The 19,736-nt window shown below is 40.3% G+C and overlaps 1 protein-coding gene across 1 annotated transcript in view; it reads right to left on the reverse strand.

Annotated features, from left to right (window-relative positions):
- EFHC2 (EF-hand domain containing 2) overlaps nucleotides 1-19,736 on the reverse strand; it is a 187,663-nt gene that overhangs the window by 75,323 nt on the left and 92,604 nt on the right. The window contains 5 exon segments of the mRNA XM_082378301.1: nucleotides 1,322-1,487; nucleotides 7,458-7,596; nucleotides 7,926-8,039; nucleotides 10,188-10,439; nucleotides 13,317-13,540. Of these exon segments, the coding sequence (XP_082234427.1) occupies nucleotides 1,322-1,487; nucleotides 7,458-7,596; nucleotides 7,926-8,039; nucleotides 10,188-10,439; nucleotides 13,317-13,540 (895 nt within the window).

Genomic DNA, 19,736 nt, shown 5'->3' on the forward strand with positions numbered 1-19,736 from the left:
TCTGTGGCTGTTTTCATGCTACAACGACAGAGCTAAGTGGTTGTGACAGAGGCCGCATGGTCTGCAAAGCAGAAAATATTTGCTACCTGACCCTTTAAGAAAAAGTTTGCTGACCCCCACTCTACACCATTTCTTAGGGACCATCTTGAGGAGATATATACATGGAAAGGCATATATATACACGGAAAGGCAATATAGATTGTGGATAATATGGCTTTAGTAGCTTCCAGATGACACATTAAAATAACCACTCAACGTGAGGGTGTGGAGAAAAGGGAACCCCTTGTGCACTGTTGGTGGGGATGTAAATTGGTGCAGTCACTGTGGAGAACAGTATGGAGGCTCCTCAAAAAACTAAAAATAGAACTACCATATCATCCAGCAATTTCACTTTTAGATATATATGAAAAGGAAATGAAATCACTGCCCCAAAAAGATATCTGCACCCCCATGTTCAACGCAATATTATTTGCAATAGCTAAAAGAGAGAAACAGTCTAAGTGTCCACTGACAGATGAATGGATAAATAAAAACATATATATATATGTGTGCGTGTGTGTGTATATATACATATATCTATATTTATATAAGATACATACACACAATGAAATATTATTCAGCCATAGAAAAGAAGGAAATCCTGACATCTGCGATGGCATGGATGGACCTTGAGGATATTATGCTAAGTAAAATAAGTCAGACAGAGAAAGACAAATACTGCATGATCTCACTTATATGTAGATTATGTAGAATCTACAAAAACCAAATTCATAGAAACAGAGATCAGACTGGTGACTGCCAGAGGTGTGCGGAGCAGGGGAGAATTGGGTGAAGGTGACCAAAAGGTACTAACTTCCAGCTATAAGATAAATAAGTTCTGGGAGCATGACATACAACATGATGACTAGAGTTAGTGATAATGTATTGTATATTTGTAAGTTTCTAAGAGAGTAAATCTTAAAAGTTCTCATCACAAGGAAAAAACTATAACTATGTGAGAATGATGAATGTTAACTAATCTTATTGTGGTGATCATTTTTCAATACATACATATATCAAATCATTATGTTGCATACCTTAAACTTATACAATGTTATATGTCAATTATTTCTCAAAAGGCTGGAAAAAAATAAAATAACCACTGAAGTAAGAACCTGTTAATACTTACATATTAATCAACTTCATTAAAAAGGTATAACAACATGTCCCTGGACTTGAAATCAGACAAATTAAGTGTCATCTGTTTTGTCATGAGGACAATATTATAAACCCTGAACACATTTGGGAAAGATCAGACTAAAACAGCAGTTCCCTCAAGCACCTGTCATTTTCCATGAACTTCTTGAAGTTCCTCTGATGAGGTGTGGGCACGAGGCCTATGCAGGAGCAGAGAGAATCCTCTTCAGAACCAAAGCCGGTGTAACGTGGAAATTTCCTTTCTATATTTGGAGGAGGTGGGGCCTTGCATGAAATCGAGGTAAAGTTCTCTATAACAAAACAAAGGCAGATGAAACATCAATATTTTTTTTTGCCCTGATTATGGCTGTTTTGAAAGGTTTGTTATGTTTTCAAGATGAACATGGAGATCTTTGTAGACTATTTTAAACTCTTTCAAACAAAACACAGCAAAATCCTGGGAGGGTAGGTTTCAATCGTGTTTACAAAAACCACAAAACTCACTCAATAGTTGCCATTGGTTCAAAAGAAAGGGAAAAAAGAGAGAAACTGTCTGTGTCGAATAAGTAAACATTTATCTTTTGTCATCGCATCCCCATTTCAGAATATTTTTTGTTCTTCCCTGATTTTTCCAATGACAGGAAAATTCAAACTTGGAACTTTATGCCACCCATGCCATATTTTAACCTGTAATGTAGCCCTGTCCTATCTTTAGTCAACAGTCACTAATCAAATTCCTTTCCAAACAGGACTGACTCCTAAGTGTTTTGCTTTACCTTCCCCGTCTGATGTCCCCTCCTCTTGTGCCCACTTTTTAAACGCTCTCCCTTTCCTCCAACTCAGCTCCAGGCCATGACACTTCACTGTCTAGATCAAAAACAAAAACAAAACTTCTTCTCACCAACCACCACTCCAGGGTGCTTCTGTTATTGCCCAAGTAAAGACTGCAATCGTACTGAAATGTGATGAAGCAAAAATAAATAAATAAATAAATAAGGAATAAAACCAAAACCAAACAAACGAACAAAACCTTTAAAACAGCCACTGCCTACTCTCAAAGGGAGTGTTAAGTGGTAAATACTGTTGACTTTCTTTATTCATTTGTCATCTGTGAAGAAGGAGAGACATATTTTTAATAGCCTAGGAGCTGTTGGTACTCATTTGTGAGGCTGTACAAACTCTGAGAAGCAAGTGTGTTCTCCAAAGCAAATAATACATTGACTCAACAGATCCCAGTCACCTGTGTTTGTCACACCACAAATGACAAAGAAGATGTCAGGGTCTTCCTTAAAACAAAACAAAACAAAGCAACAAAACAAAACAACCCATGGAATCTAATTTCTACCTCTTCCCCAAGGTTGACTATCCCATAGGCGTTTCCATTAGTGCGTGAAAGGAGGTTCACGTAAGCAAAGATTTCCTTTTCCATTGCCAAAGTTCTAATAGAAGGAAGAGTACAGATTTAGTGCATACCTCTCTAACTGAAAATGTGCATCAATTTGTCATCCAAGGCAACCTAACTCTTAAAATTGAGGGAGTCTTTTTTTGTACTGATTGATCAAAAGGCTAAGGGTTTGAGGCTGTTTCTAACTCTGATTTGAAAACATTTTCAACTTTCACATTTACTTAGACTTCCTAACAGCCTTTGTGTGAAATCTCTTCAAGCATAATCCCCAAAAGAGTATTGTTCCATCCTAACAGAAACTGCTTACAGAAGACATATTGGCAAAGAGAATGCCATCAAATATTTCTCACTGACTCAGTGAAAGGGGGCAGCCAGACTGCTGGTACGGAAGTGACTGGTGAGCCTCTCCTATTGCTATTTTTGTGGCAATTAAAGAGAAGCTTTGGTAATAAAGAGGAAAGCTCAAATCTTGGAATTAGGCAGAATTACAGTAGACCCTTTCATTGCTAATTGTTACATGAAACACACCACTAACTGGTACCTTCATTTTAGGAAAAGGACCATAGGGATTGCAGGGAGAGCTCTACATGATTATTAGAAAATTGGGGCATGATTGGTTTCTTCTAACAGGGGACATACGCATACAACTCTATATACTAATCTACGCAGCCTAACCAAAAGAGGACACATATTGAATCTCACAGTAATTAAGAATGCATTCTACACCTCCCCCCAAAATTACAGGTTTTATAACACAGTGTTGTTTTCTCAACTACATAATTTTTGCCACAGATTTAAGTAACAAAAGAATCAATTTAGAGCTTTCCTCTGCACCCACAGTGCCATCTAGTGTATAAATGCCGAGAACTGTTCCACTCCACCATGTCTGACTTTTTTAACAATCCAATCTTTTTGGATACCCTGACTTAAGATCTCATTTTTCTGGGTAATTGAGTATATTCACAAAGGTTTGAACTCGCACCTGAATAACTTTCTGTCTTTGGTTTTCCATCACCCCAGCATCCTGCATGTTTCAGGTGTTAAAAAAATATTTAATGAAAAAGTATACCTTTTTTTTTACAAAGCATCTTCCCAAATATCTCCTTAAACTGACAACTCTGATATATCCTGAGACACATCTGTCTTTCAAGTAGTCTGATTCCTCTAATTCCAAAAGACTTGTAAAAACATATATATTGAATGTCCATCCACACTGACCAGATTGCAACAAATTTACCGAGAGGTGATAGATTTTTTTAAAGGATATGTCTTAATGCTCCTTCACAGTGATTTACGATTCATCATCTCATTTGGAAACGATCCTGGAAAGAGCCTTCATCGAAGTTCATCTCTGATGTACTAGTAACCCAGATATGGACCCAGGTTTAAAGCTTATATAATTTGGGAGAAGCTCTTTAAGACTAAAAATGTCAAATAATTAAGACAAAATTAGGCCCAGGACCTTGGAGTGGGGCCCCTGCAAAGAAAGAACCCTAAAGCTTAAGCTTCATTAACTTCAAGGTAAATCCACCTCTGCTTGTACCCAATACCCAGGTCAAATGATTTTGGTGGGACGTTCATTTTTGGGTCAAATAATTAGTGAATCACATAATTTTCTAGCTCTAGCTAGAAAACCCTTAGAAATCATCTAATCCTCAACCCTCTTCACTTCATAGGAGAGGTTAAAAAAAAAAAGGTGAAATTGTTAGCTCTATCAAAGCCATGTGGAGAGACGAGAAGCAAATTCTACCTCTGTCGCTGCACCTTGGGATGGCTAATTTGCTCAAGTGATCATTAGACTCTCATCTTGGATGCCCTGCTGCTTCTAACACCAAGAGTTCAGAGGCGGCCATAAACAACTCCACAAAATTAAAGGTGCTTTCAGTTTTTTGCTTATCCTTAGTGTCGGTATAGCCTAATAAGTATTCGAGAACAACACGAATGAGTGGTCTTATTACTAGTTTGGCTGTCCCAACCACTAAGAATCGATAATAAGAAAGTCCTCTTATAGACAAAGAAATAATAACCCAAGGCAGGAATTCTAGGTAAGAACAGTTTACATTCAAATCCCTGTCTCTTCAGTGAAAGAAACACCTGCTAGAGCCCCTGGAGCCTTTTCCAACCTTCAGGCTACAGGAAAGTCCGACAGGCCTCCATCTGCCAGTCCGTGTTCATGCACATGAAATAATGAGGGAGTGACAAGCTCCCGCCCGGCAGACACGCCAGGGCCAGCGGGATGGCCAAGCTGCCTAGTGGGGGACTCACATTGGACTGTTTTGTGGAAGAAGTTGCCTTCTCTTTAGAATCCTTAAATACACAAAACAATCTCATCTTTTTAGGAGTCAGATTGGGTTTTATGCAGGGGTTACATACATCTCTTGGAATTCTACCAAGCCCTCTGCTTCCACATAATAGAAAGCTTACTCATGCACAATTCTTGGGACTGTGGCCAACTCCATCTCTTAGTCTGTCTGCCATTTTTTCTCCCCCAAAATATGTTGGGGCGGCATTAGGTAAGAGAAGGTACTGAAGCACCCAGGCTGTATACTGCATTAGAAATTTCCCCCTGACTTCCTCTTAGGGAGGTCCCTAGCTGTGTCGTTGGCAGTTGTCAGCTCCTTCCTGTGGAGACCACAATTACTGACAAGGAAGGAAATGTGACCACAGTTATTGCCAGGACTTTGTCCTGGTTTGGGCTTCAAGGATACCAAAATATAATGTATAAAACTTGGTCAGTCTCATGAATTTTTAGAACCAGGTGAGTTATAAAAAAATCAAAATGTCAGAAGTAACTGTATCTAAGTAACATTAAGTCTATTAATTTAATGTTACCAAAAAGTCAGGAAAAGCAAATGTAAAGATTATCAGAGAATATTGATTCACTCCCCTCCACCCTGAATCATGGATATAATTTCCAGTCATTAGTTATATTAAGTACACTGCTGTTACTCAAGAAATGTTGTGTAATAATAGTGTCTGTTAAATGGGGTATTTTAACATATGTTATGAGAAGTATAAAAAGTCAGCGTGACTATAAAATATATCATAATTTTGCATTTGCATAATTTTCTGTTTAAATGCATAATGCTCACGTTATATTAGCTTTAAAGGCACAAATGACCTTTTTTTAACGTAATACAGTAAGTCTATAGAGTGAGCAAAAGAAGTGAGCAGAAAGAAATTAAGCACTAGGGCTCAACTGAAATGGACCATAGGGCATTTGAAGCTGATACATTTGCCGAGGATGGCTAGATTTGGAGCGCACCGGTGGATTTACTCTGCCTCTGAAAGTTCCCTGCAAACCCGTTAAAAGACTAACAGCGTACCGTGTCTCTCCAGCATTACGTTCATTTTCCCAAATGCGACCTTTATATTCTCAAAATCAAGCTGACAGACAAACATCAACCGAATGTTGGACTTGCTATTTAAGGGATCATATGATGTTTTGAACCTTTACCATGTCCTTTAAATTAAGGTAATCTTTCAGTAGGACACAGGTAAATGTCTTCAGTGACTCATTTCATATATATATCATTTTAAAAAATTTTCCAAGTCTACACTGAAGACTTGCTGATTCTGAACAGGCACTTACATTTATTAAAAAGCAAACTATCCTTCCCAACTATCTAAGGGTCACTAGCAGCTTCTCTACAGTAGCCACTACCTGCACATTCCTGGCTGCTTCTTGCCCTCAGTCCCTAAAACAAATATGCCCAACTGTGTCCACTAAATAGGACTAATTTTAGAAAAGAATATAAGAAGAGGCCACCAATTTGGCTCCATTTTGACTAATCTGGCACGCAGATGTTGTGGAACGAGTTCCCCTCATGCACAGAGGAGGGAGATTGAAATTCTCTTTTATTCCAGCCCCTTTGTATGCTGTGTGCCTTCTCCCATGATATAAAGATTCCCAGGAGGCCAGGAATACGACACAGTGGGGACACCAAGACACGTAAGGTGGGCCTCGTCTCATTCTAAAGACAAAGCACCTTGTCTTTTAGGAAGCTGTGGTTGCTTCCGGCTTCCAACTCATCGCTCAGGAAGTGAGCTCGTATGAATGCTCCAAGGTTCAGAGCGGGGTAAGCATCCCCCATCAGAGCTCCAAACCCCAGTCTGGGAGGTTGGCACCTTCCACCACCCCACTTCGCCAAGCACCGGTAGGTACCTGGAGCCTGGGGTAGAGGGCCCAGGTGGGGGCAGAGCTGGCCGGCAGGTTTAGCAAATGGAGGGGCGTGTTTTTCAGGTTTCGCCTCAGATCCTCCACCTGCTTCTGTGAATGACCTGCATGTGGTAGGTGCTTAATAAATCACTGGTTTTCATTCTGAACTGCGCTAACCTGATCTGAATGGAATGGATATCTAAGAAGAGAGAAGCTGGAAGCCTGGCTGAGCCTCACCAGGAAAGGTAGAGCAAATTGGCACAATTCCCCAGAGAGCTCAAATAAGTATATCCTCTGTGGTAAGCAAGAATTCAGTGAAAAGAAAAGTGTTTGGATTTCCATTGCAATTGCTTAACCAAAGCATTTCCCCCATACTCTAGTGAGGCAGGGGGCTATACGGGCAAATGGAAGCCTTTGGCATCAGGCAGACAAGTTCAAGTCTTGGCTCACCCCTTACTTGCTGCATGACCTTCGACAAGTAAGCCCCTTGTACGCCATGGTTTCTTCACCTCTAAAATGGGGATAACGAGCCTACCTTTCTAGAATTGTTGTTAGGAATAAATAAGACAACAGATGCCCAGCAGTTAGCAAATGCTCAATAAACGGTAGCTATTATGAGCTTAGAATTTGAAACTCAAAAGTCAGATCAAGCCTAACTAGGGAACAAAGACTCTAAGTTTTACATATTATTTTCTAATTGACAGATGTATCACTTACCAATTCCATATTTAGTCTTACAATAAGTCTTCATGAATTCATCACAGTCACAAAGGAGCACTTTCCTTCCCCACACATTGATGGTGGTTCCTATGGACAGGTCACTCTCTTTGTAAAACTCTTGGTCTACTTTTCCTAGCTAATAAAAACAAAGGAACGTGACGTTGACACCACAGACCCACCAAAGACATTGGCACCCACCCCCAAAGGGAAAAAGAAATTAAAAAAAATCAACTATATCATTCATAACCAAAATTTTTAAATCAAATCAAAAGACAATCGCTCAATATTAACATTTTAAAACATTCTTTTAGCAATGCAGTGCTACCAAATGGCAGTGCAATGCATATATTTATATACTCATCGATTTCATTCACAATCAATCTCCCAGAAGCAGAACACGTAACTCACCCCACATTCCAGGTTCCAGGGAAGTCACACTGGAAACAGTAATAAAACGTGACTCACCTTGTACTTATCCAACAGGCAGCCATACACTCGGTTCTCTGACAAGCCACCATCTCCATTGAGAACTGTCCGGTCTGTTATCTGGCCTGGTTGATAGACTCCAGGGGGGCCATACTGGAAGATAAAAATCAAATCAAGATGTAGTGGATGGCCTCTAAACACAGACGTGCTCCTGTTGAGGGACTCAAGCGGGAAGAGGCACCCCGTATGGTTCTTCTCTGCCATCCCGAGGAAGACAGGACACAGACTCCAGCCACCTTTCCCCCTGCTTCCCCACCCGCTGCAGGCTGGTCTACACTCCCCCACTCCTTCAAGGCCCTGATAAAGCCCCTGACCTCTCCCATCCTACTGGCCTGTCCCCAGTTCAAACTTCCGTAGCACCTACCTCAGGGTTAAACCACTTTTTGTTGCTCTCTAATTGCTTCATCGGCAGTCATCTTTAAACTCCCAAACGCCCTGATGGAGAAACCCTGCCTTGCCTTCTTTACTTGCTTAGCACCCTGCCTGATCCTGAGCAAGGACGCACTCGTTGGCAATGGAGTGCAGTCAGCCTCTAACAGAAACTGTGGCCCGGAGCAAGCCAAGGAGGGCACTCCTCAGTTCCACCCCCACTGGAGGTGGTCCAGGCAGGAAATATCTGAACTAACTTATAGAAATTGATAGTGATCCATTTATCCCATACACATGAGAAATCTGAATCATGCCAGATACATGTGACATAAAATGTTTAAGTTTCAATGTGTGAACTTATGATGTGTGGGGTGTCAGTAAGCCACGTAACGAAGAAAAAACAGTACGTTTAGATGCAAACTCTCTCTTCGCTGCTTCCTAGCTACAGGACATGGGGCCAGGCATTTATCTTCTCAGGACTTCAGTTGTGTCATCTAACCGCAACAACAGTACTTACTCCTTGCTTTCTCAAAGGATGCTGTGAGTGTCAAGGGAACACCCACTGCTACTGTATCTCTCCCGAGAATGGAAGCTCCACGAAGCAGGATTTTATCCATTTTCTTTCTCACTGTAACCCCAGAGCTGGCACACAACTGACACTTACTAAATATTTGTTGAATGAAAGAATAAATGAAGCAACTGATGTCAAGGAACACTGCAAATGTCAGGTAGTATGTCATTATAATTTTATATTTAGCCTATTTTTCAAAGCCATTCTAAAAACAGGCTTCCCTGGCACCTCCTGGCCACCTGCTGTGCATACGCCCAGAGTTCGCTCTGGGACAAATCCTGCCCCTGCCCCAAGAAGCAACACAGCAGGACTTCTGGCAGGAGACTCAGAGAATCTGGAAGAGTCTCCTGTGATAAGCAAATAACCAGTGGTTGTTTGCATCAGAAATGAGCATTACAGTAATCTTTTCAGTAGCACTAAGAATTAAGTTTCAAAATTCTTTATCCAAATAAGAAGTAAAATATAACGTAGAGCTGTGAATAAGCCTTGATACTTTCACGTGTCCTTATAGGTGTTCATAGGTCCTTAGATAGTGCTTTTTACTATATTATCTCATTCAGTCTTTACAGTTACCTCAGGAGGGAAGCCTAGTTAACTGCACTTTAGAGATAGGGAAATACGCTCAGAGAGGTTAATGACTTGCCCAAGGTCACACAGCTGTTAAGTGGCAGACTCACAATTCTAACCCAGGTCTTCTGTCTCTGTGCCATTTCTGCTGCACCCAGGTTACACTAGCTCTCAAATGGCCATAAACATGTGTAGAAATCACTTGCACAACTCTTTTTTAATAGTAAAAATGCAAAAGCTATCATTGTTGCTAGCCAGTGGCTAGTTGGTGACTGGTGGCTACTCTCAGAAGAGTCACTCCTGTGTGTGTGTGTGTGTGTGTGTGTGTGTGTGTGTGTGTGTGTGCACTTGTGTGTGTGTGTGTGTGTATTCACAACCCAGACCAATACAGTGGGATCTCCTCAGTAGGCTACAGAGGCCAGAGGCCAGTGCCCTGCCCAAGGCCACGAGCAATCCTTTTACTAGAGAGTCATTTACCTTCATAAGACTCATGGTGAACTCACTGATGAATAGGTAGTTCTCTTGCATTTGACATTTTTCCTTTACTTGCCTCAAGCCCTGAATATTCCAACTCCAATTTGTCATATCCTCTGTATTACTTTCATAGATGTACGTTAATAGAGGGCACAAAGTGAGAGTTTTCTAAACACTTGCACTAACACATGGTGACTTGTCATCACGCAGTCATAACACATGACATTCCAGACAGTGAGTGACTAGAGTCTTCAGCCCACCTTAGGCAGCTTCCTCCTCTGGAGGAACGATGACGTAGCATCTCTTCCTGAGTTATGTGGCAATACTCTTTTGATTTCGATGGTATCATCAGACAGAAAGTAATGCAGGATGAGTTCTCTATGGTCCCCAAACACTGGGCCTGAGTCGTCCCACAGGCAGAAGAAACGCAAAACCTTCCTATCACACTCGAGGAACTGTTTCAGAGTGTCGAAGGACTCATAGGGACGTAAGGGTTCCATGCAGTGTAGCTTCTGCCAATGGAGAAAAGGTTAATGAGAGTGGAAGTTTTTCCATAGCTGCTTCTGGGATGCAAGCAATCAAAGAATATAAAGGTATCTTTTCTATAGACTATTCAGTGACATTTTTTCAAATTTCAACTAACAACATACATGATATGCATATATAACCAGTTTCAACCTTAGAAATACAGACAATCGAGTATTAGGAAGCTTTTCATTATTATTTTAACACACTAAAATATACTTCTATAATGTTTTTGAAAACTGACTTTTCTCAAAGACTTAAAATTCTTGTTTAAGAACAGACAGAACTAATATATGGTGACAGAAATTAGAACAGTTATTGCCTCTGGGGAGAGGACTGACTGGAAAGGGGGACAAGGGAACTCTCTGGGGTGATGGAAATATTCTCTATCTTGATTTTCGTGTTGGTTACTAAATTGTATACATTTTTAAAAACTTGTCAACGGGTATGCTTAATATTTGTACATCCAAGCCTATGTTAATTATATTTCAACCAAAAAATTCTTTTCACTGAAAACTCATATCTGTATATGCTTCTTACTCATCCAAAGATTTTTGTGAAGGTAAAAGAGAAGAAATATATTCACAGTTTTATTTTGCTCAAAAGCTTTAGATAGTGAAGATCTGAAAGGCCATGGAAACAGGAGCAAAGCAAATGGAGAACTTTCCAATCTGTACAGAACTAATGCGCGGGCTCTGGCCCCCAAATCAGGAAGCACTAGCTCGGCAGTCTTCTCAGCCCAACTCCTCTATTTGCACAGTCTCAGCCCTGTCTTGGAGCAAACCGCCCCCCATTCTATCTAATGTAGCCTAATAGGATGGTTATATAAGGAAGTGCTCACTAGCAAGGGAGATGTAGTCCCACATCGGGTTATGTAATCTTACTTGTAAGTTCTCAAAATTTTGCATCTGTCCAGGGCAGTCTAGGTGCAGACTTATCCCAAGACAGTGGGGGAGACATGATGGGCTTTCCAGAGGCTCTTCAGTCTTATCCTTGATATATAAATGAAATTACGAGATCTCTACTTTCAGCGATTGAAAAATCTTTCTTTGGCATTATAAGGCCTCTAAGAAATGCATTATTGATTATATACCATCGAGGCTCTTTTCAGTTCAAGTTAAATTTTTTAATTTTAACTTTACATTTCAAGGCAGCAAACACTGGAGAAGTAAATGCATTAAAGTCAATATAAAAGCCTCTTACTAAACTCCTAATTTTCCACAGATTTCTATATTTATTGAAGAGCTTTCTCCCTGAGGGAATAAATGCTAAAACGATTCTTCCAATCTGAAAGGAAAAACATTTCTTGGCTGTTCTTGGTATTTATTCTTGATTCCTGGAACAAAAGATTATTTTCCTTATAAACTTATGAAATAACACAGTGTTCTAAGTATTTCATATAATGCATCATCATTCACAATAACTATCATATAATACCAGCTGTTAGTGAATGAATGTAGCCAGATGCAAAGGGTGGTAAATCATATAGATCCATTTCTTTTAGGTTCTCTCTGCTGGTTCTAAAGACTTTTGTATTTATCTAGACTCCTTCTTCTAGGGCATTTGGAAAAAGTAGAAATGAACCCAAACCATAAATCTCCTTGCATGCCAATACACACAAGTATAATGCCACAGGGATTTCACCTTAGATATGCCAGGATCAACAATATATATTTCTCAGGAGGGTTGTACGCCTACAGCATTAGAGGGTAATTCTGCTGGGGCTAGGAGGCAGGAATAGATGAATGATCCTACATGCAGCTTTTAACAAGAGATCAAAGCAGAATCAAAGGAGATTTTTATTCTAAATTTTATGTTATCTTTCTGCAAAGAAGTTAATTACAAGTTTTAGAAACAATAAAAATGAGACTAATCTATAGGGATAGAAATGAGAACTGTGCTTATCCCTGGGTGGGGAGAAGGACAGATTGCAAAAAGGCATGCGGGAACTTTCTGGGGGGATGGAAATCTATACCATGATTTTGGATGTGGATTACATGGGTGCATGCATTTGTTAAGACCCATCAAACTGCATACTTAATTTCTGTGTATTTTACTGCGCATAATCATACTTCAATAAAAAGAGAAACAAATGACAAAAATGAAAATCAGGATAAGAAGCAAGAGATTTGAGTTCAAGGCCCAGCAAGAAGATTGGTGAGGTATGTGACCTTCCACATGACACTTGCCCTTTTGGGTATTCAGATTTTTCTGTAAAACATAAAATTTGGGCCAAGGGATCATTAAAAAAAACTTTGGAAAGACTACAGTAATACTACTAACACTGATTCTTTCCTCCCTACACTAGCTGGGGTCAGCCTTCGAAAACAAGCATCCTGTCATCATAGGAGTACGTCGAAATCATGGCCCTCCTCACTCCTGAACACCTCTGCGTCTGAATAACACCATAAAGGGAGCTGGGAGTCCCAAGGAAGAAGGAAAAAGGCGTACCCAAAGGGTTCAGTAAATCGGTAGCACAGGAGCAAAGATTTTCCCAGAGTTAGGCAACTAAAATGGGAAAAGAAAAGCCAGGTAAGCGTGGACCCAACTCTTTCACTGTCAGTGACCACAAAGCCAATCACGGCCTCTTAGAAACCATCCCATGCGGGCAGCTCGCTGAAGACTCCTACTTCCTGGAAGGGAGACTCTCCGTGGAGAGAAGTGGGGGCAGGGGCAGAAAGTGAGCATCTCCTGCACCGAAGCCAACACCCAGCCTTCCCTCCAGCCCAGAGGAAAACAGGACAACTCCAGTGACCATGGCCCCCAAAGTTCTTTCACATCTGCATCAGGAGTACCAATACCCTTTACTGACCTTGAAGGGATTCTCATCTTGAAGCTAAGAGTTCATGGATGAATCAACTTACCTCTCTCCGTGTCTTCAGATAAGGAACTTCTGGACACTGTCCCGGGGGGTTTAATCTGACTCTTATTTTCTTCAAAAAGTTTTTTGTGAATGTATCACAGTCATAAATCCTGAAGGTCCGACCATGAAAGACAATGTCTATGTTGATGTTAAAATGAGGCACAGTATAAAACTGACCCTCATCAGGAGGCGGGAGAGAAATCCGATGACGCCGGATAAAAATTCCTACGGTGTGAAATAAAACACAATTGTTTCATCGTGTGGCTCACCAGAAAGAGATCACAGTACATCTTTATAACAACCCTGAATGCTTTCCCACCACAGTGAAGCGGGCAAAGGGTTGGTTCTTGGAGAAGTAGCATCAGTATGTTCAAACTCTCAGGGTGCCAGAGGGAGCTGAGACTTCTGAGGCCCAGGGTAATTTGACCAGCCTTGCATGTTGTTAGAGTTGCCTAAGTGGTACTAGGGTTTACTCTATTAAAGTAAACCATAAAGACTAGGGCAGGGGGGAAGGAGGAGGGGGTATGAACAGAGTGACCTAATGTGCCAGACACTACCATCATGTCTTTTCCCAAAACAAGCATGCTCACTTTCACCCACTAGCACTCAATGTGAGCACAGTACGCAAGGAACTAAGACCCTAAAGCAGAGTACTCACAAAAATGCACACTCTTGGTTGAAAAAAGTAAGCTAATAAGCTTCACTATGGTAGATGCTAACACCATGATTTACGGCTTCTATAAGCATGAATGACTTTATGCTGCTTTGAAGCTTCTTGGAATCTTCTTCCCTCTACCAACCTCTTCTCCCTCCTTCTTCCTCTATGGACTCTGTCCACCGCCACCCATCCACTCCCCCAAAGTGAGAGTTATCAGAGGCTTCAAGTTTTAACCAGTGCTCTGGGCTAAAGGTTCTGGATCTCATCCCCTCTTCTACTTCCAACCCTATGATGCCCATTCACTTCTCCTCTTGAGAATATGGACCCAGGGTCCCCAAGTACACCCAAATGGCAATTAGCCACTGGAGGTAAAAAGGTTTGCTAACTAGATGAATGTACCAACTACACCACACCACACCAGCCAACTTACCCAAACACTGCTGAAACCTGTTGTCAAGGAGTGTTTAGGGTTTGAGAGTTTATCCTACTTTCAAGCTAACAAGTTAGCCTGCCACAATTTCATGGATGCTGGTAGAAGACATGAGATGCTTTGGTTAGAGACAAAGGGCAGTTTATTACTCACAGTAATAACAGTAGCCAGAACATCAGCATTTTTGTACCAGTTTCCTGAGCCCCAATTCCCACAGGGTGACACAACAAGGGCCAGGTAACTTCTGCACATGCAGTAGGTTACACGTTATAGGACAGCAACCCTGAGATGAGAGAACCTGAATCTATTATAATGGGCAATAAGCATCCCTGCCTTTTGTCTCAGAGGGAGAAATTACCTTTATTAGACTGGACAGTAAACATGTCTGCCTTTTGTTCTAGAGGGAGACACCACCTCTATGTTCCAAGGCTGTGAGCAAACCTGCACTTTGCTCCAGAAGGAGAGACTATCTTTGTCTTCCAAAGCTGTGTGCTATATAAACATCCTTGAAAAGATAATCCAGAACAAAGAGCAGACAGTGTCTCTGCTTGCAAGATCCACAGAAATGCAAGATACCTGCGGAGAATTGTCTCTCAACCTCTGTAAACTGACTTAAGCCTGAGAATCTACTCCAGGAGCAAAGACAAAAGGAGAAAAGGCAAGTAGAGCAAACTGAGGGTCTAATGGTTCAAGAAAAATTGGCTTGTGTGACCTGTGTATGGAGGCATTTTAGTATAAAGATGTCAAGCAATCTTCTTCACATTTTGTGTAACACTGAGAATGGTGCCTTTTCCCAAAGTCTAGAAATACTTAGAAATTATTCATTCCTTATTCATTAAGGAACAGTTAATGAATATCTTTATGTGCCAGGAACTGTGTTGAGCTCTGTTCCATTATTCTACTAATCATCTTTTCACTCTGTTGAGGGGAAATTAACTAAAATCATTTTCATCTTCTTTTCTTTGTAGCAATTTTTAATTACTCGGTACATTAAATTAAAATAATAAAACTATAAAATTAGAACTGGCCTAGAATATTTTTAAATGTACTACATAAAAGTTGATATAATTTTACGGCAAAAAATTATACTTCAATTAGCCCTTAATTCATGCCACTGAAAACAGTATGCAAATTATTTAATGATTCAAGATTAGACATTTAGAACAAATTGCATACTAAACACCCATAAAAGCACGGGCATTTCAGGTATTTTCACGAACCATTATATATCTCTTCAAAAATACTTATATTGTGACAGTTTTTAAAATATATGAAATTTATTCAACAGCCAAGAGCTTCTTTAGGAATTCCATCTATCTTGCATTTGTACTTCACTATAAAAATTCAAATAAGCAAATTAGTGCTGATTTCTGTTCAGTAAGACTTCAAATAGAAATCCTGTATTTTTCTAGGTGGGAAGAACTGGCCCACCCACTGAGCTTTTAAATAGTAATCATCACAATCATCATCATAGCCCTAGGATATGCTTTCATATATTTTTCTCATTTAATCTTCAATAATCCCACCAGGCAGATAATGCATGAAATACAAATATTCAGTTTATGGATGAGAAAACCAAAGCTCAGGATGGTTAAGTGACGTGCCCAAGGTCACGCACTCACAAATGGCACAAAAAGATCTCGAACCTGGGTTTTTCAAGCTCTAAGTAAATACCATTACTTTCCACAGTTTGCACTGAACTGTATCTCACTGTATGACAGCCACAAATTACTTAAGTGAAGGAGGGGAGGGAGTGTCTTAGGCAAAACAGGATAGAAATGGGGAGAAGAGCGGCCAGTCACCGTGAAACAGAGATGATGGAGTTGCTCTTCCAAAAGAACAGCCTCTCTCTTCTCTAAGAGTAGATTTCTGGCGAGGGCCCACTTGCCAGCAGCAGCAATCCCCCGCCAGGGTCAACACCACTGTGTCACCTGTCCCCGCCCCTCCAGGAGCCTGCATATCTGCAACGTCCACACTCTTCCTTATCTTAGGTCCCACACTCCTCTCACTAGATGGTTCTCAGAAGAGGCCAGGGAAGTTCTTTGTGGCAACAGAAGAGAGTCCTGACCATTCATGGATTGCAAAGAGAAGGCAGGTCTAACACTAAACAAGAAAATTTTAATAACGAGAAATCCAAAGTCACAATCCCATGTTAATCAGAAAAGTAACATGGGCATTTGAAATGTAGTTACACATGAGAGCTTTCAAAAATACATTTGTGGGACCTCTCAACTGTGCCCTTTGGGAATTAAAATTTCTATTTATTGGTATTTGTATGCTTATAGTTTTCCATGATAAATGGCAGAAACTCCACCAGCAGAAGTTTGTTCTGGAATATCAAAGAAATATGCAGGATGCCATGTCTTTGGCACACATTGAAGAGCACCCAAGACCATCAAGACATATAAATAAAAATAACATTACAAAATGGAAAAACAACAACAAAAGCACTATATCTGCCCTTGAAATGTTCAGATATTTATCTTCTTAATTGGTCCATAAAGACAATTTGGGCAGATGTCCAGGCATCAGGTATCTGCTTTTAAGCTCTTCTTTATCTTCATATTTCTCATCTCTCTTTCTTTTTAAAGGCCCTGCTATCTGATTATACTCTGCAAGCTTTAACTTTCTAACACTCCCCTGTGGTTTAGATCAAAATGATGATATATCCATTTATGTTTAATGCGTTTTCATTTCATTCAGTTTGGAATTGCTTTAGATCTTTGCTCATACCACTAAATTTAGTTTTTAGGAATTCACCTTCAAGAATTAAGACCCCAACCTCTTACTTCTATCTTAAGTATGTTTAGTTCATTTTAGTAACACTGCAGACCTAGGGTACATCCAAGTCTAGAGGCAGGTATTTCTTAGGTGAATGAATATACGAGTGGAATTGCCACTTGTCATCATGTGTATCCTAAAAATACTAAGACCATTCACTGTGATCAGCCATGATAGAGTATCTTTTCCTCTTATGTTCACTATAATTCCTTCACTAAAATTACTATTCCATTTCTATTTTTATAAAATGTCATCTTTGTGGAGTTTGATTTAATGAGAATAACTTTTTAAATATAGCTAACTTGACACTTGCCTTGCAGCAAAAGAATAAAAATTTTTGAATTCCATACCTCTGATCCCAGTAAGAAACAATAATCCTATGCATCTCCCCCTACCCACTGAATGAGCCCCAAATGACAGCCTGTTGGGTATTCTGTCCTCTTGCATTACCACCTTCTTGCCTACTTTTCCTTACACACTCTATGATCTGCTCCCAGTACCTCCCAACTCCTCGCCTCACCACTTTCCTACCTCTTTACCTCATGCTGTTCCTTTTGACTAATGTGCCTTCCTCTTCCAACTTTATCTGGAGAAACTTTTGAGGTACCACTCAAATGCCTTATTCTCTAATGGATACTGGCGTTTCCTCCTCTGATCCCTCAAAGTACCTCATAGCATTCACAATGACTACACTGTGTTATGGACATTGTCTGTCACATTCCTTTCCTTTTTTCCTCCCTCCCTCCCTCCCTCCCTCCCTTTTTCTTCCTTTCTTCATCAAATTTACTGAGCAGCCATCATGCACCAAGCACCTATCTTCACAGTGACTTACCTCCACTCCTATACTCCACTCTGCTCCATTCTGCTACAGTTTTCTCTGCAAAGTCCACCCTCTGGGGTTGCCAGATTTACCAAACTGACAAGCGAGATGCCTGGTTAAATTTGAATTCCAGATAAACAATGAATAATTTTTAGTATAAGTATGTCCCGTGTAATATTTGGGGCATAGTTATACTAAGAACTACAAATTTAACCAGGTATCCTGTATTTTATCTGGCAACTCTACTACCATCCCACCATTCCACTTTATGGGATGCATACTTATTAGGTATAGCATATGCCCAATATAAATAAATGACTTCTATTTTGTGATTTTATATATATATATACATATATATATATATGTGTGTGTATATATATATTTATATATATATATATATATATATATATATATATATATATATATATATATATATATATATATGAAATACTACCCTGTTGAGGGGCCAAAACAAGTCACTAGTGGAGATCAGTATTCTTAACCAAGGATGCACTGCAAATCAAGTAGGAGCCATTTCTTTTTCTTTCTTTCTTTCTTTTTTTTTTTTTTTGGCCGCACCTCACAGCATGTGGTATCTTAGTTCCCTGACCAGGGATCAAACCCAGGCCCCCTGCATTGGGAGCATGGAGTCTTAACCACTGGACTGCCAGGGAAGTCCCAGAAGCCATTTCTTGACCCCAGGCCTACAGAATCAGAAATTCTGCAGGTGGGCCAGGAGATTCTGATGATTGCTCTGCGCTGAGAACAACTGGTACAGACCTTACCAGAAAATCATGGCATGTTTCTAACGGTTGTCCTTTCTTTAGTATAGCTTAGTTGGGACTTGGCAGCATTTGACAAACAGTTGTTCTGTTAGACAATCGGAGGTAAAACTACTAGGATTAACCTCTGACCTTCTTGGCTTGGCATAACATCGTTTTAACTATATTCCAGCAGAACAGCAACAAATTCTATGAATATAACACATCTAACCTAAAAGAGAATGATGTCCTGGCAAGAAATGAAAGCAAGCCTCGACATGCATCAGTGACTTGACTTTTCACACACATATATCTCTCTGCCAACGAGGATTCGTGAATATGTTGTTCTGACGAGAAGCTACAGAAAACTGAATGCCTATTTTGGCACCACGCTAAGGGATGCCTCTTTTATTTCTGGCTTATTCCAAACTCCCCCTCCCTAAAAAAAATTACATGATAGGAGAGGCAACTAAGAAGGGAGGCTATAATTCATCCAGGTGCACTAATTTCTGAATGGTCAGCTCTACAAAAAAAACAGGTGCATCTGACCTTCCAGTTCATTGGGAAAATATCAAAACCCTATGGAAGTAACAGGAGCACCATCAGTGCCCAGCACCTAAATGTGACCCCTAACCCCTTCTGAGGGCCCACAGGCACGTGAAAAGCAGTCCCAGGCCACTCAAGACACAACTGAGTGTCCCCATCCCACTGAGGTCTGAGCCCTTGGCTCAGTAAGCTCATTTCTTTTTTCCCAATCGTTTAATTTAGGAAAGCCTGAAGAAGGCATTTCAATGAATTTCCAAAGTTTCCTCTGTCCTAACAGACCTTCCTTAACAAGAATCATCATATTAATTAATTAATTAATATTTCAAGAGAGACCGGTTTCTCTCTAAACAAAACTTGATGATAGAGTGGTTATTTGTGTTTGCTTTCCACAGGAACTGCTAGAGCCCGCCAAGTATCTCCACTCT

Source organism: Balaenoptera borealis (assembly GCF_965194805.1).
Source record: "Balaenoptera borealis genome assembly, chromosome: X".
NCBI lineage: Eukaryota > Metazoa > Chordata > Mammalia > Artiodactyla > Balaenopteridae > Balaenoptera > Balaenoptera borealis.